Raw genomic sequence first — 23,615 nt, 5'->3', positions numbered from 1 at the left:
CAACCATGGAGGGAACATGCCAACATTAATGAAGGCTAAATCCAAGATCCAAACACTGGGAAAATTTATGATTTAATTCTCTAGAATGATGCAACCCAATCATGACTTTGTATAAAGTGTACAAATCAGCAACAAATTGTAGAACTGAATTCTCTAAATTTAGGTTCACTGGCAAGACTTAAAGGCTAGATACACAATTTTCATCAACTTCATGTCAACAATATAACAACGAAACAAACGTTACAATTTATTTATTTCCTTTTTTAAATCGACATGAGTGAAATTCAAGACAATTTCTGGATATGAGTTTCTTTTTTTTTTTTTTTTTTTTTTAATGATGGCCTCAAACGTTGCCAAAATGAACGGAATACTAGAGAAACACGCAACGGAGAGAACATGCCAACTCCAAAGAGTTGACCTGCACGACCTACACGAACGTATACTTGCACTGACAAAAAATATCCAGCAGATGGCAGTAGACAGGGATCAACGACACTTCCGGAAACTAGCAACAAGAACATCCAATCAAAAAACAGTAACATTTTAAGTCAGGAAAAGACACTTGATTCTTTCTCACGCTGAAAACTACTCTACCAATACACTAACGTACATGAAGTGTCCGCTCTGGATTTCAGTTCTTTCATCTAAAACATCTCCCCGGGAATTTTCCTTGTTTTTGAGCCACATCTGCCTCTTTTCGACAGCTGTTTCATGGGCACTCCGGAGGAAGAGAAAGGTAAAAGCGGAAGGCAACGCTCGCTGTTGACGTACTATACGTAAGCTAACGCTAACTTTCCATTGCTAACTTTGTTGTTTCGCTCCATTTCTGTTATTGTTTTGGTATGTTTCCAGCCGAGTGAATGATCTCATATTGTATTAAATCCCCCCCAAATTGGTCTACAAAATATACATTGTAATATTCTTTGAAGTCGGCGCGAAACAAAGTGACTTTAGCAGTGCTGGCTAGTTGAGTTTTTGAGTCAAAGTTGTGACACTCGCCTTTGGTATCGATAGATATCGACGTGACCTGCTGTTTTTTTATTGCCCTCAAAACTTGCAATCCTGTGAAAAATTGTATGTGTTATGAAACTCAGTGTATGTTTTCTTCCTTGAACAGACTGGTTAGATGTGGCAAATGAGCTGCTCGGCAAGTGTGGCATTCAACAGAAGCTGACTAAACTCACAGATTGTGACGCCCATGTGTTTATTAGTCTCTATGAAAACATCCTGAGAGAGAAGGTTCCAGGTAAAATGACAGCAAACCGGGTGCAGCATCTATTTTGGAGTTCAGTTATGTTTAGAGAAATCCTTTACATCACTACAACTCAAATACACAATTTACAGGGAGGGCCACAATTTATTTTGGGGCTTAGTCATAAATCCATTCATTGAGACTGTTCAGTCTGCAATTGTTCAAAACGCGATGTAGTTGTAATTCAAAACAACAAATATAAATGGTATTTTTTTTAATTAATGTCGACTTTAAAATAAATGATTGACAATCATCTATTATTAAATGGCAATTATTGATGGTTTCTATACTTGCTTGATTGTTTTCAATCTTTTCAGATTATATTGTACCACCACGCAGTCAAGAGGATGACATCCATAATGTTCAGTGTGTGATTGACTCGCTGTCACTGGATTATCTTCAGATTAGTCTCTCGCATATCACAGGCATTGACATTTTTTTTGTTTGAATTGCACCATGTTTTTTTTTCTTTAGCTGTTTAGAATAACAGTGAAAATGTGTAATATCTATATTGCTAACAGGAGAAAATGTAATCAGGGGAGACAAAGAGTCAATCAAGAACCTTTTGGATATCTTTGACGGGCTCCTGGAATATCTCAGCGAGGCGATAAGTGAGGACTCACAGAATGACGGTGGGCACATCTAACAATACTCTCTCTTTGCTTTGACTGTTCTCAATATATTGACACCAGTGATTATGTGTGGTCTCTCTTTGTATAAACTGAAAATCATTTTTAAAACCAGCTATGGAAAACAAAGAAACATCTCATTTGGCAGAACTGAGTGGTGCTTTGTTAGTGTGGCTTGAACTTCGCCACAGATCACATTATGTAACTTCTTCTGCACCTCATGATTGTCATGTCCCAGATAGATAATACAAGGGATTTCTTTTTTTCTTACAAAATCAGGGTCACAAAAGGATGGTCTCCCAGAGAAAGCTCCCAGTGAAAGTGAGGTGCCAACAACCAGCAATGCCGTCAAGCAGATGGACACAAAGATGGAGGAAGTGCGTTTATATTCTGATGATGGAACGTAAGTACATTTTTGTAGACGGGATGTTTCTGGGTTTCTCTGTGTTAACTGCACTGACACGGATTAAAGGCTGCTTATAAACAAGTTCCTAAATTCTAAACCACAACAACACATGTATTTCCAACAGTCGAGTGAATCAACTGAAATGTCCAGTCATTTGCATGATCACATATCTTCCAATGCAGGTCCACTATGCAGTCGAGTAGGACTTCCCAACACTCCGGGAACAGCGAGCAGCCCGGCTCACCCGGCGAAGCCATCGGGCTCGGAGTTTCAGCACGCACGTTTGCAGATCAACAAGGTGAAGATGGAAAAATAGTTGTAGGCAATTTTGCCCCCTGCATCTATTCTTTACCTTCTGACTCAACAGAACCAGCTGTCCAGATGTTAACCACGGATGCAGTCGCCACCACGGATGCAGTCGCTGCCACGAGTCCCTCAGAAGACCAGGAGCTACCTTTGAGTGTATGGCCGCATGCCACCCAGAGTGATTCTCCCCACCCCGTCGTCACTGACACACACTCCATGGAGCAAGACGCCGGTGGTGGCGAGGAGCAACACGACCATGTTGTCATTCAGGTATTAAAACCTTCTGTTTTTAAATATGACATTTTGTAAGGTCTCACTTTCCTAGTTACCTTTTTGAGCTCAGTCAATGCTTCTTTTTAGTCCTATGTTCAAATGTCCCATCATTCTCCAGGGACAGACCTCTAGCGCTGAAGCCCAGGGAGTTGTCTGCAATGGACTACACTCTCCGGGTGGGTGAGAAAAACAAAACACAGTTGGTCCCCGCTAACATCTTGAGACTAACAGTCCGGCACCTCTGTGCCTCTTTTCCAGCCTCGAGTGAAAGCGAGTCAACAAGGCAGCAAAGAGCCAACGTTGCGTTCGAGACACTGCAGGTAGGAAAGATGCAGGTCGTCACATTTGAACCAAATGCCATATTTCCGGCATTTTCTGCAAGTTTCAGTACAAGTACAATATTTTCAGCCCACTAAGGGAGGCCCCAGGAAGTTTTTAGTCCACACGCAACCAGATGTGCTCATCCTCACGCTGGAGGATGAGGCGTCGGCCACTACTCCGTCGCCACCAGACACGGAAGAGGAACAAGAGGAAGAAGAGTCATGTCCTATGACGAGGCTCCACAATAGCAAGGCCCTCGGGTAAAACGATTTCATGCAAGCATAGTTGCGCTCGCTTAGAGGATGTCTCGTTCAAGCCTTCACTGTTTCGTCTGAGCAACAGATGGTTGGAAAAAGATGAGGAGGAGGAAGAAGACAAGGAGACACATTCTTGCCGAAGGAAGAGCAATAAGCGAGCGGAAAAAGAGTTGCATCACATTTCTGAGAAACTAACCCATCGAATTGACGAGCTGGATCAGGTGAGATCAGGTTCAAGTGCATGTTTGTAAACTTTTTCTTTCTGGATTTTCTTGACCTTTTCTTTGAGAATGCCAGAAATGTGCCATATAAGTAAAGCCCCCTTGCCTCGGAGCTCAACATTTCACTTCAAAAGCATGATATTTTCTTTTCTTAATTGTTGTATTTCCTGCAGATGCTAAAAGGACTTATGGGCACCAATGGAGCGCTCGGAGCTGTCGGAGATTCAGAAGAGGAGTCTGACCTCGGTGATGACTTCGTAACGCAACATAGGACTTCCAGACCATCTGCAGGTGTGATGAAAATATGCATTTACTCTCAGTCAGAGCACATCCACAAGAATACCTTGGTACTTCAGGAACACTCGAACCCAAATCCACCCATAGGACCTCTTTATCCTTTTCCTCGCCAGCACGACAAAACTCCGTGCTGGAGCGCTTGCAGGATGGCGAGCGCGAAGCCCCGAGCCGACAAACGAACATCTCAAACCGTCCTCTGATGTGGCAAAGTGAGCCGCCGCGCCGTACTAAACTCAGAAAGGTTGTTTTGATTTTTATCCATCCCATATATAGTGGTTGACTTCCAACGTTCAGATGGTATTTATGGAATTCATGATTTTTGTCGAACCAGACTGTGGCCAACCAAGCCTACGAGGCGGAACTGGCGAGATTAGAAGGCAAAAAACGAGCCGACCTGGACAAGGAACGACACAAAGCTCAAGAAGCTGTAAGTCGTCGCCGTGCTCGTCACCAACCACAGAGGTGTCGCCAAACGAGACTCGAATTGCGTGTACACAGGAGCGAGAGTACAGAGAGGCCCTACTCGATGACTTCCCCAAGGCACCCAGAAGGATTCCTTCGACAAGCAAGTCCCAGCCCAAGGGCCACAAACAAAGCTCATCGGCACGGCTACGAATCCCCAAGAAAACGCCACCTCGTAAGATGCGTTCCTTTCGTTTACATATGAATGAATGGGCTTGGAAGAACACAATCAAATTGTCCCCCCCAGAGCAAAGCATGATGTTTCGGCATGCAATTTGTCCTTTCAGTCAAAGTGAAGGAGAATGAGCTCCTGCCCTTGCTCCTGGAGGAGCTGCCGTTCCTGCATATTTCCCCGCACGAGCTGGGCCTCATGTGGCAGCAGCAGAAACAACACGCCGAGCAACTCCATGCCCAAGCCTTCGCCCAGAAGCAGCGGCGCAGTCCATTCTCCCGAGAGGTTAGTGCTTGACCCGGTGTGGTCCTAAAGGTGGAGCGCAAGTGAGTAATGGACGCTTCCCCGTGCGTGGCAGTTGGAAGAAGCTCAGAGGAAGCACGACTTGCTGGTGGGGTTGGTCCACAAACAGCAGGAGCACAGCAGACGTCTGGTGGGTTCACTCACATTTCTTCCAGTGACTTCCCAACAGACAAAAGAAGAGCAGGCCGTGACTCGCTATGGTCTCGATCCTCCAGAAGGACTTTAAAGAGCACAGTAAGCAGCAGAAGTGCACCCAGACCCGACTGAGAGAACAGCGGCAGCAGATCGCTCGGGCCAGGAAGTACTACCAAGACTACCACGTCCAGCACCGGGCTCGCCTCATGAAGGCTCGCGTCAACGAGGAGAAGGTGGTTGCGTGATGCATTCCACTTCTCAGCACTAACAAGCTGATCTGATCATCCGGCATGTCTTTTGGTGTGTGTAGATGCTTCGGCAACTCTTTGATGAAGGTTTGGAGGTACAGAAGGCTCGTCTGAGGGAGCAGAGAGCCTTCGCCACGGAGCAACGGCTGGAGCATCAGAAACGACATCAGGACCACATAGAGTCGATGGAGAACTACTATAAAGATCAGGTAGGACCACTTGCACAAGTGTATGAGATCTGCAACAAGAGCTGAATTAAATATTTGCCTTCAAGATACAAACGGCACACTTTTATCCTCGAAGCCAATACTGCATCTTCTTCATTTGACGCTCATATTCCAAATCACTTAACCCTTCTCTGTTTTCAGTTTTCACTTCTGGCTGAAAAACTTGCACAAGAGCAACAAGAGATCAAGACTCGTAAAAAAGCTCAAGAGAAGGTTGAAAGAAAAAAATCATGTTCAAAATATTCTTCAAACACTCAGGTTGCCCCTTGTTGAAGCAGTTCCTCTTTGCAGGTGCTGCTCAAGATGAAGCGCGAGCTGCGTTCCAAGATGGAGCGCGAGATCCGCGAGCTGCAGAAGATCATCATCCAGAACGACCAGGACGACCACTTCCAGGATCTGGAGGTCCAGAGGTTACGCAATCGACTGTGCATGGCTTCATTCCACTGCCGTTAAAGCTGTCTGCACTGACCGCGACACGTCTGGGTCTCAACCAGAGGAACGAATCCGAGGTGAACGTCCTGGTAACTGCTCAGATTTGCACAAGAAAAGCGCGCTTCCGCAAACCTTAATTGGGTATACAACGAACCTACAATTGAGTAAGTGAAAGCAATCCGACAAATTGTAATCAACTGTACCTTCACTGTGACCTCAGTCTGTTATAGCTGGTTGCCAGTACAAATGTTTGTTTTTATGCCAAATGACCAGAACACTGGGGTTTTAACTTCCTTTTACCATGTGTGATTAAGTCTTCCTTCAACTTGTCTGTGGTTTATTTATTTTTTAAATTAAATCTGGCCTTTTTTTTTTGTAAATACTAACTGGGTGTTGGTGTGTTCTAATCCAAAAGACAATAACGATTAAGTCTTAAGAGAAGCCAAAGCTATTGGATTTCTATCTCATTGTAGCATTCTTAAGGTTGACTAAAGGTTTGTACATATTTAGGAGGGAAATTAACTTCTATGAAGCTCCCGATGTTGTCTGAACCAGCTTAAATGAAATGACATGAACAAGACTAATGCTGTTGTGGGTGATCTAGTCTGCACTTGAACCAATAAACCTCACGTTGCAAATGTATGAAATAGTGATTTAAATGTAACAATTACAATTCAAAATGACTGTTATGTCAAAGTTGAAACTTGTACAGACAACAATCATTACATGGCAATACGAGAGTGATAATTACCTGTGTGTTTTGTGGTGTCAAGCTACTAAGTTGTCTTCATCAATGAGAGGCCCATTATCATAATTTGTAACAATGTACAATTGATTAATGCTGCCAAAATGCCTCACTGAACCTAGAAATGTGCATTTACATACATTTGCTCCATGAAATGATCCGGTTGAGGGTTACCTGGTGGACTCCATAACTGTCAGCAACGTCTTGCTGATTGGCTCCCTGGGCTAGGTAGTTCAGGAACATGAAGCACTTGCCATAGATGATAGAGCTGGTACAAATCAACGCCCAGAAGTGATCATATGAAGCAAACCCTACAAAAAAAGAACAGATATAAGACACAGTTGGTTTAGGAACAAAAAAAACATGCCTGATTATCACAGATTTCAAATAAATCTAGGCATGTTACTTTACTTCTACCGTACAAGCAAGTACATAGTATTGCCTTACCTTGTCTAACCAAGGTCGAGGCGGTCACTAAGCAGATTGTTTTAGTTGTGTCTGCAGAGAGCATGCTCTACTGTCTTGTCTCTTCTGTGGCAAGCCTGGGGGTTCCCTCCGAGACACATGATCTTAAAGGGGCGAGGGTAATAGTTTCACTTGAATGACAGAGGGACAGCTCCTCTTTAACGAACCCTTTAACCGATGCTGGCTATGCATGTCCTCTTTCAAAAAAAAAAAAAAAAGGTGGCTACACACCCGAGTGTGGTGTCCAATTTGAAAGTTGTCCCTCTGGACAGCAAATATGTACTTTTTCATTTTTCTTAAACCTAATATGAAGGCACACAACAATGTTTAGCCCTTCGTTTTGTTGCGGGTGCTTGAATTTTGAGCGTTCCCTGAGTGGTGTCATGCCCACATCGCTCACGCTATGGCACAACAATGAGAGTGACCAGGAAGTAATTGATCTGGACTGTTTATGGACCAGAAAACACACAGTGAAATCATCAGTATTTCAAAATACTGACAAATGGAAATAATGAGTGATACGCATATTTGTGTAAAAACATATTGCTGTCACATCCAGACAGCAGTGTTTTATTGCTCTGCTTTCTGCAGGTGTACAAGAATTACCTGTCCCCCACCCTCGCCATCATTTGAATATTTTTACTTTATTGTCCATTTGTCAGTTACAAGCTCACAGAGCAGCTGTGGAGAAAAAAAAATGCAACATTTACTGTAACAATAAATACAAAAACCTGGGAAAATTGGATGCAGAATTATTGAAAAGGATGGTTGGTTTTATTGGGTACAATTCCAAGCCCGCCAAAGTGTTTGTTTGCATGAGTGAGTCAGCCAGTAAATATGGCAAAGCGACACAGATGAGATATGGACAAACATATGTGCGGCAAAGCGGAAACATGTGCGTGTGCATATACGGATGCGCTCTACAAAAAATCAGTCCATTTCGTATTTGGTACATAAAGGGAAGTGTCCAAGATGTATACATGACATCTGCAAATAACACTTGCTATGCATTTTTTTTTTTTAACTTGTGTGAAATATAACATCAAATAAATCCTCTGTAAATGTTCATAGAACAATTTGTAAGCTCTTCATGGTTGCAGCCAGTAAAGAAATAAGAAAAAAGGATTCACAAGTCCAAACAAATAGTTGTGGCTATGCAAAACAGACTTGTTGAGAAAACACAAAACTTTTGTCCTCTAGTGGAAACATCCCCAGTAGCAAATGAAATTCCTATGAATGTATGACTGGTCAAAAGTCCGGTGTGTCTTATTTTGCATCAAGCCATCCTCATTTAAAAAATAATGTACATCCCACCCACGCTCCAATTGACAAAAAAAAACAACAACCTCAAAACACGTTCACCTGAGAATGCAAAGAGGTCTGGAACAGACATGCTGCATTTGCACGGAACACAGACAAAAACAAATCATATATTTGTACACATATATATATATATATATATATATATATATATATATATAGATATATATATATAGTCCATGTATAGAGATACGTGTTCCTCTAGTCTGTATGTGTAACATGTAGTATAGCAAAGTTGACATGATACATTTCAAAACAGGGGTTCCCCCACTTAGGCAATTAAAATGCTGGAAGCTATTTTATCAATTAGCAAATCACGCAAATCACATCTTGGAAAAGTGTCAAGGTTGATGTGTTTCAAAGTGTGAGGGAGGAACATAGGATTTCATTTGTCTCTCGTTTGGGGAAACCCTGTTTTCATGTTGGGAGGCGGGACATCATTGCTCACTTGCTAAAGTGCTTGACAGTGACGAGTGAAAATAAACATCTTGTCTTGTCTGCAGCGGTGCACACTTTGCAACGTGTCACAGTGAGCGCGCACGCTGGCCAGGGTGAAGAACACATCCATACAAAAATGGGGAGAGATGAATGAAATCCTCCAAAAAATTTAAAATAGGCTCAACACTTTATATTGAGCGGCTTTAAAGACCAGCAGTGGAACCTCCAAGGGGGGGGGGGGCACGATATGAAATTGACACGGTTCTTTGTGTTACCACTCCATTGACTGTTTTCAAAGACTGCGTAGTTTGACATGATTTTTTTTACCTTCTTTTTACATGGGATAACTTGAAATTCTAAATCTTCTTAATTGAAGTTTCACTTTGGAGGTTCCCGCTGTAAGGTATCGTGAGAAGAAAAACTTAAAGCCCCACTTAGCTTTTCATACAAACGTGGATATGGACACATGCACACACATACACAACTTCTTCACCAGAGTCCGTTTCCTCAGCACTGACAAGATTGAATCGAGAAAAAAAAATAAAAAAAATAAAAAGAATCAAGATTTATAGCGAGATCCAAAAACAATATATTACCTTTTTAGGGCTACTTTTAAAAGTGGACTTTTTTTTCCCCAATGAGGGGCTTGACAATGAACTGAATCCCTCTTACACACACTCGTACACACTCGTACACACTCGTACACACTCGTACGCGCACACTCGTACGCGCACACTCGTACGCGCACACGCGCACACGCACACGCGCACACACGCACACACACACACACACACACACACACACACACACACACACACACACACACACACACACACACACACACACACACACACACACACACACACACACACACACACACACACACACACACACACACACACACACACACACACACACACACACACACAAACACAAAATTGGATTGAGGTAGGATGAAAGTACGCCTCTCCACTCCAATATCTGATTTCATGAACATGGAGAGCTTGGGCAAGAATTGGCTACCTGAAGAAGTCGCGGCAAGAAGTGGCAGGAGCGTGACGTGCACAGAGCAACGCTAATTCTTGTCGTGCGCTTAAAAAAAAAAAAAAAAAGGAGTTTTCAAATGAACGGTGGGAGCGTGGTGGGGGTCTCTAAGTCCGCCTGCTCGCTCCCGAACGTGCTACAACGCAAAGAAACATCGAAGAAAGAGGTGCTCTGAACGATATGGGAAGAACGTGGATAGCAGCGTGAAAGAAAGAGGAAGACTGTGGGATGCTCAGTTTTGCTGCATGGATGAATCCTTGGAACAGTCGCACATTAACACACACACACACACACAAACTCATTCCACGGCAAAGCCGCAGGTCTCCTCGATGGCGGTCAGCAGCTTGTCGTATAGTTTGTCGTAGCTCTCATAGGGCGGAATGTCGATACGGTTGAAGCTGAAAAAATATCATGTATGTGAGATTTTTTTTTTTTTTTTAAAAAAGAGAGAAGATATTCACAGAGAATAACGTTACATGGGGGGAGTGGGAAGTGAGGGAACGTTTGAAGATATTCAAGTATTTCTCGAACAGTTGATGACTTGAAAATTATGCCATTCGCAGAGAGATTTTATATAAATCTGGAGAAAATGTCTTAAATATACATTTATAGCATGTATAATCCATCCGCCATTATCTAAATTGCTTATGTGCATATCACACACATATATATATATATATATTTAAACATGTTCTTGTTTTGTACCCAAAAATAAATGATTCCCAAAATAATTGTGATTATTATTATTATTTTTTTTCCATAATTGGAAACAGCCCTGCATATATACACATACGTATGTGTGTGCGTGTATTTGTATTAGACAAACCAGGTGTGGGCTTTGGGCAAATTGTTGGCGTTGGCATCGATCTGATGAATGGTAAAAAGTCGAGGCCCTGCAGCACCTGCGGGCCAAAACGACAAGAAAGCAAACAGAACTCAGCAAACGTTTCACCTTTTTATGTGTGAAGCTTTAACCACAAGGTGACACAGAAGAGAAGAGTTTGTTCGGTACCTTGCAGCGCCTTGAAACCCTGCAGGGGCACCCTGGAGGAGCCGGTGACAAACTGCAGCAGGCGTGCCCTCCTCTCCTCATCAAAGGACTCCACCGCCTTCCAGAACCACTTGACGATGTTGCTGTCGGGCGTGCAGTGCTTGAGACGCGTGTTTGACTTCCAGTCCGAGACGTCGATCTTTCCCAGGCCGCACACGATCAGCTGGGAGAGCAAAGAGAACGCTAGAGAAGTGCCGACGCCGAAAACGCCGACGGATGTCTTCGCTCTCGTACCTCGAGCTCCTTCTCGTCAAAAGACTTGAGCAGATGTTGTGGGATGACCTCATTGAAGCCTTTCTGCAGTGCCAAAAATTGAGCCTCGATTCCGTGGAGGAAACGCCAGTTCACATATAACCTGCAAAATGTAGCAAAGGCTATTTTGGGTTCCGCGTGCTGACACGAGATCAATCCAGTCAAACAGAGCGCTCGAGTAGGCAAAACACATTTCTCAACTTCATACCTGACGTACTCCTTTTTGGTATCCTCGCTGACAGAGATGCTCTTTCCGTTAGGTTTGAGCTCGTGCTGGATGATCTCTCCATAAGCATTGTGCTCAACACAGAAGGTGTGGTCCAGGACGCCGGTGATGTCATTGTCCCTGGGGAGGAAAAACACCAACGAGCCATTGTTACTACGGTTTACGTACTATACCATTTTTTTATTCTACTTAATCTAATGGATAAATAAAAACACCGCGTCTGCATGACCAAATAAAATCAGCAGAGGGCGCCGCACGCGTTTCAATTACTGTGTGATTGTGTAAATGATAACTGGAAAAAAATAACAAAACGTGAAGGTATGTAAAGATTCTTTATCTTATAACATTGTTCTTTGAGGGAAGGGCATCTTACAGGATCCAAACGAGACTGTTGTGGAGGTCGGGGTCCACAGACTCCATGTCGTCCAGTGTGATGGGTTTTCCCAGCAGTTGCTTGTAAAATGGCAGAGTGAAGCCTCCGTCGATGTAGTGGCCGTGAAACACTGCCATGCCCATGATGCGACCCACAAAGTGGAAATACGACAGGTGCTCCTGCAGACGAAACGTGACGTGAAAAGATACGTTAGACGTTTTATCGCAAAGGTCGTCGTTGGGCCATTCGATCCTTCTTTACAGGGTTGACGGCCGAGTCGGGGTTGATCTGCAAAGTGTAGATGTCGTCTCTGGAGTACTGGAACAGGCCGTAGTACGGATTGAGCATCTCATGGGACAACAAGTACAACCATTCCCTAAGACACACGCAACATTTATGAAAAGCATTAATTCTATACAAATCTATGTTCAGGATGATATGCTCCAACAAAGTACCTTGCCACCCCGCCGTAGTCGAGTCCCTCTTCTCCTCGAAATTTGATCATCAGTCTTTTCCACAAATCCTTTGGTCGCATCTTCATCACCTGCCGGTACGACTCCTACGGTCGAACGCATGCGAGGCGGAAAATTACGATACAGAAATGGAGCACAAATGAAAGAGAATGCCAAATAATAGTCAAAATAATAGCGGTTACCGTTCTCAAAGCAACATCATTTTAACATGTTATTTAACTGCACAAAATGTTTTTCCTTTCGACATTACGCAAGAGTGGACCTCTCGGGGGAGTCCGGCCTCCAGAGGCTGAGTCTGTGCCCACCACAGCGAGCGACAGCTCTCGCTGTAAAGTCGCAACACCTCAGTCTCTCGGGCCCAGACAGTGTTAGACGAAAGCAGCTCTGCACACTTCAACATCTGTCATGTCCAACGAGGATGAAGTCATATTTTTCATTGCTCAACTTGAACTTGTGAAGTTACGTCTGGCTCACCACCCTTGCCTTCATTGACTCCGTAAGCCCCCCCCCCCCCCCCCCGCCCCTGTCCCGAGCTTCTTAGCTGCTGAAATCATCCTGAAAGAATGCCTCGCCTGGGTCGAACAAACGATTGGGAGAAGGAAAAGGAACAGAACGACACTCTGAGCTTGCGTGAGGGTCTTTCTTTTCCCTGGAAATCATCAAGTGGTTCCAAGTACTGCTATGTTATTGGGCTGCCCCGGGCCTTTTTCTGGGGCACGTCATAAACACTTTGAAAGGAATTGCTAATAAAATGCAAAGATGTTGAGAGCATTCCATTGTTTACAGGCGTGTTTTGTCCAAAAAAGCACATTTTATATGCATATGAGTGAGTTTGAGGTTTTGGCGTGTGCATGTTTTGCAGGTGTATGACACTTGGTGATTGGCTTCATTCTTTTCAGACATTCATTTTCTCTTACCTCAAAGATCTCCTCACGGCACACCTCGATGCGGCAGTGGCCCGCTTGCGGTTGTTGCTGAGAGAGTTCCTGACGTAGAATCTTGAGCTTTTGCACCAGATCTCGCTTGTACCTGGGCACCGTCAAGCACTCGGCCTCCTCCGGCAACTGGGCTGGGGAGAGAGTCTGCTGGGGGCCACTGGAACCTCCTTGGCCCTTCATCTGAACTGGATGGCTAGAGAGAATGGAGTGTGGTGGTGGCATTAGGCATCTTTTGAATTGGGTACCATCAACAATGAAGACAATAAAACTGCAAATGGAACAGCCCGTGCATCTCAGCTCTGGCATATTTAAATTGTTTCAAAACGTTTGCATTTTTCTTTCCACTTATGTTGGAACGCAAAATAGGTACAATAACCACATTAACATCAACTCAGCTGGGTAGCTCTTTCCCCACCTTCCACCTCCTTTCCCATCTGTTGCATAAAGAAGTGGATGGATCGAGGTGTCCCTACCCACCACAAGTGGAACTTCCATGACCCAGCCACAGGAGTGGCCACCCTTCTACTTTGAGGTCATGCTGGGAAAAGCAAAACACTTCTGCGAACTTAGCTCTTGTCTTTGTCACTCCAGACACTTCCTTGAACGCTACCAGTGAGGTTGAGTCAATTTACCACTCCGCCTCGGGTTCATCTAAGCATGGTCAGTACAGCGGCCCAGTCGCCCTCAAACCTTCTCTGTGGTGTCGGCGGTGGGATGCCTGGGTGGCCCTCATAAAAACCTAATCCATCTCTCCCTTCAACAGGACAAGAGCCCACATTCTCCAGTGAGGAGATGCTGAGTCAGCAAATAGCTTCTTCACAAGAAGCTGCTGTCGTCTGCTGAGAGACGGGGGTGGGAGGGGCAGGTCAAACAAAAGGCTTCTCACCGTGAGGTCTTCATTCACACATCAAGGAACGGGAAGCCTTCTAAGGTAGCAGTATATAAGCACCCACTTATTCCAACACGGCTCGTACACTTGAGGACCCCGGTTCAGTGGCTTGAGCCTCGCAGCCGTTCCAAACTAAACGGGTGCAGTGTTTCACGGGTCCGTCCCTGTATAATCAAGTCCACTGTTATTTATTTTTCTGGCAAGCACTCGGGCTTCTAGCATGTCAAAGTCAGGATAAGACTGCAGTGGTGCAGCACAGAAAGCCATCAGAAAAAAAAAGAGGAAAAGAAAAGATGGCCTTTAAACATAATGGAATGTGCTTTTTTGGACTGTGAGTCTTAAGACGCCTCCTTTACAAAGCATATAATAGAGCCCAAATTCAGCACACTTTTTTGGACAGCACACTGTAATTAAAAATATATTTTGACAAACTTAATGGTCTCTGGTTTACAAACAAAAAAAGCTCTGCATATTTGATGGTGAATACAGAAAATGCCAGCACGGCAAATCTGAAAATCCACCAAGTTCTTCACCGCCACAGCATGGATAAAAGATGCTGACTGGAAGACAATGCAAATTCAGCAAACACTCTTCTAAATGCTTGTGTGCATGTAGTCGAGAATGCAGGAATGAATGTTTCTCAAAAATATAGGATTAGACCTGGTCCTCATTCTGTATTCAGATCTAGATGAATATAGTGAGGCGTGCCAGGACTGCTCTCACAGACGATTACACCCACAGACAGTGTCTTTCAAATCCAAACCACAGCTTCTCCCCTTTGAAGTAATGCCGCTGGGCACTAATACGCCTGCTTTCACTGTCTTGCCCGCCACACCTTCATCCAACTCATGGAAGGATTCTTCCATCATCCACAAGAGCCGTCAGAATGAAGCCACGTCTTCAAAACGGAGCCCCCTTGATGGCCTTCTTGAGCTTGGAAAAGGGGTGGGGAGCAAATCATTTACATGGAACTCGGCCCAGTGAGTGTGGAGGTTTCTCCGGCGAGGCAATGTTCTTCTTGGCCAGGAAGTGTCAGCTCAGCTGCTTAGGGTATATTGAGCAAGAATGTTGTCATGGAAAGCAACCACGAGTGGTCATGCCACAACTCTCGCCTCTTCTCGCAGCATTTCTTTTTAGACGTGCTGAATGACCGTCTGGCTCGAGTTGAAGAGGAAAACTAGTAGCTCAGGTTTAAAATATTTCTTGTGATGCCCGTCCTGGAACTTTTCTGACACGTTTTATGAACAGAAAAAGGCTTTTCCGAGGTTCTGCGGGGCAGTAATAAGTGCTGAGTGGGTGCAGTGGTGTTAAAGCCGCACCCGTCGCCGCCACCCCCCACCCAGGAACGAGAGTCAAAGGGGCCTTTATGAATCCATCTGCTGAGGGCATCAGCTGGGGCTCCGGCATTGTAAGAGAGAACCGGTCCAAACTACGACACGGCTACCGACTGAAGTTGAACGCGTGCTCAAAAAATTATTAATCTGGACTTCACTTTCTAGCATGAAGATCAGAATTGATCCATTTGTAGCCTGATAAGAATATAATAATACCAACCAACAAAACTGTAGCATGCTGTACCTATTTTTTTTTTTTTTTCATTTCACAGCTTCAAGATGCAGAGTGAAGAAATGATTGGGAAGCTATGTGCTTACTGGAGAAACACACTTGGGAATGCGGAACTTTCAAGCAGCTCGGGCACTTTACATTTCTATATGGTAAATTACGGCTGTGGTATATTCAAACTGTGAAAAGTAAGCAGTCCTCACGACTCAAGACATTAAAGCAAATATTTAAATAAAAAATAATGTTGTTCTTGGGGCAATACCCCCTTTGGCCCACTAAATCGGAATCCGCGAGTGACTAAAAATACCTTCAGCAAACAGTGACGCAACTTCTCAGATGTACACTATGTGCTGGTGCATGGGAGGAAGCAAACTATGGGAGAGACAGTGTGGCAGACCACAGTAATGTGGCCGTGTCTGACTGTCTGACAAGTGTCTGACAACAGCAGCCTTCCACGGTCTAAGACGGACGAACGCCATACCCGCTGCCAGAAATACGTTTGAAACAGATCCGTGCCGTGCCTATGTCGAGGAACACAGAGTTGTCAACAAGAGACACACTTTTGCATCACATTTCTTCTGCTCTATTCTGGCACACAAAAACACAAAATGCTACTCAACGCAGAAGATAAAAACATTGACAAATACAAAGAAGCAGAAACACTTAAGGGGAAAAAAACCACTGGCTGATAAAAATGGCAAGGAAAAATTGCCCTACATGGAAATCATTCCATTCGACGGCCTTTTGTCTCTGTCAGCGATAGAGCAACACAGATGTCTGCACGTTTTGTTGTCAGTTGAGGTTGACACGCAAAAGCCTGTACATTTCATTCAAGAGCATTATCAAGTCAAATGTGTTTATACGTATGGTATGAATCCCCGTGCACTCGCGCCCGGAATCTCTTTTCCTGGCAACTTGTGATGGATTTACACAAAACAGGTCGACTTTGGCCTCCACCACGAGCATTAGCACAAGCAATAACCGATCCTGACATTCAGGTACCACCTCCATCAAGGACATTCAAAAGTAATTGGGTCAAAGCCTCGCTAGAATTTAGCTGGGTCACAGTGTGTACACGTGAACGACGTATAGCGTTGTTGGGTGAAACGTCCCCAAATCTGTGATAAAAGACAGATGTCCTGACAGTGAGCCAACGGAGAGGCTTATAACTTTAACAGTTTTTGGAACAGCGCAGAGGGTGGGGAGCAGTTGAGAGATTGAGGACAAGAGCTGATAGGGTGGTGGTGGTGGTGGTAGGAGGGAGGGGGGGGATAATAATAGAGATGCAACGGTAAAAAGCCTCTCAAAGGCCTCTGCAGACAGTAAGAGAAGACTAGCATGCCCATGCAGGAACAATTACATTTTGTTTCCAAGGCATGTGCCTCATTCTGCTCATCTGCCTTCTGCTACTGTGAAACAAGCCATTTTGAGTCACAATAATCAACAAGTAAACAGAGCCGCGCCAAAGTCTGCAAGAATAAGCCTACAGTTTAGGTTCGGGAAAGGGGAAAACACTGTAAGGACATTTTGGCACTTGGGAGCGGTGGCTGACAATGGATGAAGTCATCTTGCAATGTACCCAGGGAAAAGCGAGCAAATCACCACGTGATGCATCTTTGTCATTGACAACATTCATATGGGAAGAATTTTTCATTTTCAAGGTAAAGAGCCTTCGATATCACCAGCAAGTGGTGCACAAATGACAGCGCTTCACAAATCCATCCATTTTGTCTGTTATCATGCCAGCAAACGGGAGACTCGGATGTTGTCACGCAACCTTGTCCATCCAGATAATGAACGAAGATAAAGTCCAGTTGACAAGCTATGTCAAGGCGAGTTGAATTTCCACCTGCCATTTCTGAGATTCCTTATGTAGAGCATCCCAACCTTTTTCATTCTGACAGAGAGAGGCTCCATTAGAAAGTAGTTCCAGGTAATTTGGACTTTCTGCACCTTGTCTGGCCTCTGTTAGAACTCCCGAATAAAGAGTTAAGACAAGCAGCTAATGATGCAGGCTGAAGAACATAGCTGAGCTCTGACTTACATCCAGAGGCGGTTCACCCACACACACACACATGGATACCATTTGACCATAAGGCCAGATGCTGACTTCCCAAACATGCCTCTCATACCAGTTTCTGTTATTACTGCAAGTGCTTTAGACTTTAAGATAATACAATTTTAAAATATTTCAATAGCTCTGTTGCTTTTGTTTAAATGCTTCCTGCATGCAGACTAAAAGCACATTGCACAACTGGACAAGCTTTGATACTAAAGTCATAACTCAGGACTGAGGGTTAAATGATTTCCATAGATGATACATTTATGGCTCTATCACTTAGTTGTCTTTTCTTTAGCACATTTGTTCTTGGCCAAGAAAGCCAAGCTTGCAAATATAATGCCATCATTTGAGTTGTCCGATAGATGATAGATGGAGGAAATTGGCCACAGTATGTCAGAAAATATGTGGTAGAGTGATTGTATGAAAACATCTGTCACCTGCGGATGTTCATCATAATTCTGTGTGTTGTCTGGATGCAATTACTGTGTGTAGGCTGTGCACATTTCAGTGTGTGCGCACGTGTTACCTGTGGTTAGTGTTTTGGCTGTCTGTGACCACACGGGATCCATTTGGACTGGGGCTGCTGGAGGGAAGCAGGAGTGGAGAACGTGGAGGGAAAAAGAGAACGGGAAGTGAGCCATAAAAGAGAAGGTGAATGACAGAACAGGGGGTTGAAGCACAGAAACAAGTGGGGAGAAAAGTTAAGGAAAAGACAAAATAAAGACAGAGAGGAGCACAAAAAAAAAAGCAAGGCGCTCATTACAAGGTGTTTTTTTTTTAAGCAATTCTATAATTACCACATAAATACAGTGTACATAACATTACAATTCCATTTCAATCATACTATGTTGACTCAAACAAATTCATGTAGCCGCATGATAATCTATTTTTTTAATGAACACAGACGCCATTATAATTCTACAGTTTATTTTTTAGCATGATCTATAAGCCACGTACACTGACGGAAAAGGCCCGAATAGGGTTAATGATTCCTTCGCTTACTTGAGAACCCGATGCAGGTTAGCAGACAGTCTCGGGTCTGTGAACTGGGTTGTTCGATTGTTGTGGTCCACAAAGTAGACCCGGCCGGTCGCAGTGTTTCTAATCTCCCAGCCTGGCGGCAGAGGGCCGAGTTCCTCGCAGTTCACGTTACTCAAGTCCCTGGATGACCATCAGAAACCATTAGCAGCAGTCATGCCAAATGAAATGTTTATTGCTATTATGTTTGATCTACGCTATGCAGGGTGATTCATCTAGGTTGTGTAAAGAAAAGTGGCTGTATCTGAGTTGAATTTTTTTTTTTACATAGAGCACGATGGTATTTATCACACAGGACCTTTTCAATAAGATCACATAGCCATGGCTTTTAACAGACTTATTATCCCTCAGGCAAACTCCTTGCTCCACTTTGTTAATTCTTTTTCTCTCTTGTACATTGACCATTGTGAGGACACCAAAGCCCTAATGTCCTGGTGTGTATGTGTGCACGCTGTCCTTGTATTGAGGCAGTACGCATTAGTCATGGACACAGAGCACATGCCTCGCTGCACCCATCAACATACTAGGTCATTTTAGAAACCTCGTCCAAAGGGAACAAACACAGAGGTGGCATCTATGGGTTTGGCGCTTTACATGCATGCTTCATCTATGAGCTGCAGCTGCACAGAGCAATCCTCAGAAATGTACTCAGCAATCCAAAAGAACACATTGGAGCGCTTGTGGAGATCTTCTTGCAGGTGGTGTGTTTGGTTATTCTTCCAACTGAGGAAAGGTCATTCCTGATTGAATGTAACATATGCCTTTCGATGTCTGAATGGAGATATAAGTCTTCATGTACGTCTAAAGAATCAATAGCAAGGAAGTAACTACGAAGACGCTGGCTACCTGGGAACGCGAGGGTCGTGCCAGGTGCTGACTCCAGTCTGTGTGTGCAGGAAATACACCTGACCCTGTTGAGTCGTTCGTTGCTCTAAGAAAAGACAGAAAAATACTTTAATTAAAAATTAGGTCTACTCATCTGGCCCTGAGAGAAGAAATAATGAGTCAGTTGGTGTACTATGGAGAGGTCTGCTTATAATTAATGAGATGCGTAATCTGTCGGAATCACAGTTGACCAAAGTATTTTCTTAAGACAGCAATGTAGCCCATAATTCATTCAGAGACCTTCTCCAATAGGATAAGGCCATATAACAACTTACAAATGGTACTTATGTTTGGATCGTGCCAAAACTGCTAATATAAAAATGGAGCTGAAACAAATAAGTGAGCCAAAGACACCAACAGGATGGGAGTGCGAGGGTTGTCCATGTGCAATTTTCAAACAGCTTGTAAAACCTCTGTTGTATCATTTTTCTGTCTCTGTGGTTCGGAGGGTTCAGTTTGAAAAGAAAGCTCACTGACTAGCAGTGGAGCATCAGTGACTCACTTTGTCCAAGTGAGCCCAACGTCACACATAGTAGGGATCCAACAGTGCCACCCTAAAAAAAACTTGCATACACCATCGCCTTTTGAGGAACGATTCATTTTTACAGACTCATAATTAAGTCCAAACAACATTTTGCTTCAACACTGCGTGCGTGTAAATGAACGTGTATCTCTGCCATCTCTTACCATAACCCTCGGGCAGATCGGGAGGCGTGTGCAAGTGCGTTCGACTCATGTAGTTGCGGTGTCGTTGGGATCGCACCCGTCTCTCTTGGAGTCGCTGTTCTCCAGGTGGGCCGCTGGCCTCTGCCCCGTTAACGGGCGTCATCACTGGTGTGTTCTCATCCACCACACAGCTCAAAGGACGCCCGGATGGGCTGGAGTACTCTGAAGCTGGCCTGGAAGGAAGCAACATGTATTTTTACCGTTTTGAATATCACTTCTGCTTTCATGCTTTCAACCGCAACTTTGACAAAGTAGCCTAAGCACAAAAACAATATTCAATGTGGCTTCGAAGTAGACTGACAAACAAAACGAGTTTCCAATTATTTGTATAATGTTGAATTGGTTGCAATGTGGAAATAATGAAAAGTATGGTCAAATACGAGTTTTGAAAAGTGTGGTTGCGTGATTATTTGGAAGGTTGGTCCAAAAATGTGCTAATGTGCGCTCGGAGGCTTTCTTTCTTGTCCTGGTGTCTAGACAAACACATAAGAAGCGTGTAATTAGGGCATCATCATCCCTCAAAAGGCGACATGCATTTGAAGGTTATGAATATTTATGCCGTATTAGGAGTGAACAGGAGGTTCTCACAACACTGAATCTTTCGTATGTTTGTGAGCTACTTAAGAGCAGGATGTCGACAGCAGATATCTGATAAGCAAACACAAACACAGACAGTCTGGCTGACTGACATTTGTGTGTGTAACAAGTCTGACCACTGTCTGGCTATCCACAGTAAGTGACGCCTTGGTTATCAAAAACCTCGAACCCCTGTCCGTCAGCCCACCTCCTCCTCGCTCCTTCCATTTCCTCTTCCTCCTCCCCTCTCACTACACACTGCCTCCTTTTCCACCACCGCTTAGCACTAACCGAAAACAATTTGCTCACTGGATGGATTAAGAATGATATGAAGAGAAAAAGTACAAATTGTTAACCGATGCGATCAAATAAAAAGCACGGAAACAAAACTCGATGACAGAGTGTTTTTTTTTCAACAATTCCTCAACCATTTCACTCTGCCACCAAATAAAATCGAGCCAATTTCTTCAATGATGTTCACTATTCAGATTTTTCATTTCACTGCTTACCTTGCTTTGTGGCGGCCACTAAAACTGCAAAGAAAGTGCAGTTGAGGTAGGCGTTTTGTTTGCTTACTCCCGGACGGCTCCCGCTGATATGGGTCAAGAAGGAAGGCGACAGTCGTTCCGGCAGGAAAACGGGCCAAGTAAAACCTCGCTGTTCGACTGGCTGGCTTACTCGCAAACGTATTTGGGTATTGGTGTGCATGCGTGAACTGAAGTAGGGTGGGGTGGAGTTAAAGGAAGTTCACATATTACCGACACTAGAAGGGGTCATTTGAAGCCAGTTAAATAAAGACCCTCCTATTGCTTTTTGCACAGTTGTTGAGAAAGTGCTGAAAAAATAAGAATTTACTGTGTTGTATTGTACCATATTGTATTTTTTATTTATTGTATTAGCGCGAATGACAGATGTCTGGTGTGAAACGTGCCATATTGTGTATTAATACTTCTTTGTTTAAAATCCTATTACTTCACAAGGTAGTAAAGTACCTATATCAATTATCATATTATTTTCATTTTGTTTAACATTTCTCAAAGTGTAAAAGCAACGTACCTGGTAGGTCTCTCCCATTGTGTGGTGCGTGTGATGTGGTTCAGGTACTGTATTCTTCCAGAGGCTGTTCTTCTCTCTTCCCATCTGTTTAACACGTCAATTAAACCAAGAGTTTTTTTTTCTTTGTTGCATCGTAAAATATAAGAAAAACATTGTTGATGTTTTGCATTGTATTGCTTTTAATAAAGCAGAATCAAATATAAGAAAAATAAATCAGGGAAGGTAAAAATGATGTTTTCTTTTAGATGTACAAAAAGCCAAGAGAATGCACACTTAGAAATGTTCAAACATTGTTAGTGAAGTAAATAAAACAAATAAAAACCTAGGCGTGGAAAAAATAAACAAGAAAAGGTAAAAAAATATGCACTCTTCAACTCATCAATGGATGAAAGTGTATGTCATAAGAAAACAAGTATAAGTGAAGGATGCTTTCTTACTAAACTCATGAAAGCACAGAGAACACAAGCTTCTTCACAAACATCACACTGACCCATCAGGTAAATCGTTGTCAAAGAGACGACTGCAATCCACCACTGGTCCTCCGGTACCTATGCGGTCTCTTGATTGAAGACTTACTATAAAAGACAAGAAAGATGGCAGATAAACACTTAACCAAATCACTCAGTTTTATGACGTATACTGGTTTACATATGCCACTGATGCAAATGCGAAATAAGAGGAAAAGGAATAAGTCCATGTACTGATTGATCGTAAAAATGTTGCTTTACCTACTATCTGCCCTCTGACTGTATCATTATCGTTTGGGCCAAGCTTATTGAGGTCCAGTCTTTGATCTGCGTAGGGTAGAAGGATTCCCATTAATTCAGCACATATCCAAAGGTCACATCACGTCATACATATTAGTGGCATCAAACAGGAAAGTAATTCACGCTAAATCTAGATGCAATACACAAGAACTTGACAAATGTACTTAAAAGCAATATAAAAAAAACATTGAATACTATATTTGATATTTGTATGAATCCCATAACAGAGGAAAATGAGCTGGAATCCAAGTCTTGTGGTTCCTCAATGACTCAAATACCAGTCCTACTGGGAACAGTACAGAATTGTACCTTCCCTTTACATCCATGAATTTTGCTTGTCTGTGATATGAGCACTTGACGGCCTAAATAACTTTGTTCCAAGAAGCGTCTGAGCATCTGTTCCTTATACACGTCTAGACTAAACATACATTTTCTTTCTAAATAAAAGGCCACCATTGAGACAGTACATTTATAGTTCTCAACCACGAGCACTCACCACACCATTTAGCTCCTAAAGGCTATGAAAAATGTGCAAACCTGCACTGTGTGTGTGGCTGTAAATGAAAACTTCCATGAAGGCGTGGCTATGTTTTTCTATCTGTCCATTAATGTTGTATGCAATATGATTTAAAAAAAAAAAAAATAATAATAATAATGAAAGGAGTAACATCACAGGTATGTTTCAAAAGCTATCTGATGGGTGTTTGTGAAGTGAGCCAGAGGATGTTGAGGTTTGTGACCACAACACAACAGGAAGAGGAGCTCGGTATGCTGCCAGATAGATTTC

The 23,615-nt window shown here is 43.4% G+C and overlaps 2 protein-coding genes across 3 annotated transcripts in view; one reads left to right on the top strand and one right to left on the bottom strand.

Moving 5' to 3' along the window:
- The first annotated feature begins 527 nt into the window (after nucleotides 1-527).
- On the top strand, nucleotides 528-8,562 carry LOC147056885 (centrosomal protein of 95 kDa-like). Its single transcript, XM_085911333.1, has 21 exons — nucleotides 528-736; nucleotides 1,118-1,246; nucleotides 1,570-1,677; nucleotides 1,774-1,884; nucleotides 2,161-2,284; nucleotides 2,470-2,585; nucleotides 2,655-2,863; nucleotides 2,985-3,042; nucleotides 3,125-3,186; nucleotides 3,275-3,447; nucleotides 3,530-3,665; nucleotides 3,839-3,956; nucleotides 4,076-4,203; nucleotides 4,294-4,389; nucleotides 4,461-4,599; nucleotides 4,712-4,881; nucleotides 4,955-5,029; nucleotides 5,115-5,267; nucleotides 5,345-5,491; nucleotides 5,651-5,722; nucleotides 5,801-8,562. Exons 1-21 carry the CDS (start codon nucleotides 712-714, stop codon nucleotides 5,960-5,962), a joined length of 2,511 nt encoding a protein of 836 aa, XP_085767459.1. The 5' UTR covers nucleotides 528-711; the 3' UTR covers nucleotides 5,963-8,562.
- The window catches only part of LOC147056884 (E3 ubiquitin-protein ligase SMURF2-like), a 32,758-nt gene continuing 16,689 nt past the window's right edge, over nucleotides 7,547-23,615 (bottom strand). Inside the window, exons 5-20 of one of the 2 annotated variants that reach the window (XM_085911335.1) lie at nucleotides 22,790-22,855; nucleotides 22,552-22,636; nucleotides 22,062-22,145; nucleotides 20,391-20,602; nucleotides 19,665-19,749; nucleotides 18,783-18,941; nucleotides 18,307-18,360; nucleotides 13,246-13,459; nucleotides 12,311-12,414; nucleotides 12,117-12,231; nucleotides 11,856-12,034; nucleotides 11,465-11,602; nucleotides 11,239-11,359; nucleotides 10,966-11,167; nucleotides 10,780-10,855; nucleotides 7,547-10,351 (exon numbers count right to left, since the gene is read on the bottom strand). In XM_085911335.1, coding sequence (XP_085767461.1) covers nucleotides 10,252-10,351; nucleotides 10,780-10,855; nucleotides 10,966-11,167; nucleotides 11,239-11,359; nucleotides 11,465-11,602; nucleotides 11,856-12,034; nucleotides 12,117-12,231; nucleotides 12,311-12,414; nucleotides 13,246-13,459; nucleotides 18,307-18,360; nucleotides 18,783-18,941; nucleotides 19,665-19,749; nucleotides 20,391-20,602; nucleotides 22,062-22,145; nucleotides 22,552-22,636; nucleotides 22,790-22,855 — 1,994 coding nt within the window. In that variant the 3' untranslated portion in view covers nucleotides 7,547-10,251. Of the gene's footprint in view, nucleotides 10,352-10,779; nucleotides 10,856-10,965; nucleotides 11,168-11,238; nucleotides 11,360-11,464; nucleotides 11,603-11,855; nucleotides 12,035-12,116; nucleotides 12,232-12,310; nucleotides 12,415-13,245; nucleotides 13,460-18,306; nucleotides 18,364-18,782; nucleotides 18,942-19,664; nucleotides 19,750-20,390; nucleotides 20,603-22,061; nucleotides 22,146-22,551; nucleotides 22,637-22,789; nucleotides 22,856-23,615 lie in introns of both variants that reach the window. The other variant, XM_085911334.1, reaches the window with a different exon arrangement.

Source organism: Syngnathus leptorhynchus, chromosome 5 (genome assembly GCF_054491065.1).
Source record: "Syngnathus leptorhynchus isolate UIUO chromosome 5, UIUO_Slep, whole genome shotgun sequence".
Lineage (NCBI taxonomy): Eukaryota > Metazoa > Chordata > Actinopteri > Syngnathiformes > Syngnathidae > Syngnathus > Syngnathus leptorhynchus.
Note: the sequence above shows the minus strand (reverse complement) of the source record. Positions and strands in the feature narration are given on the sequence as shown.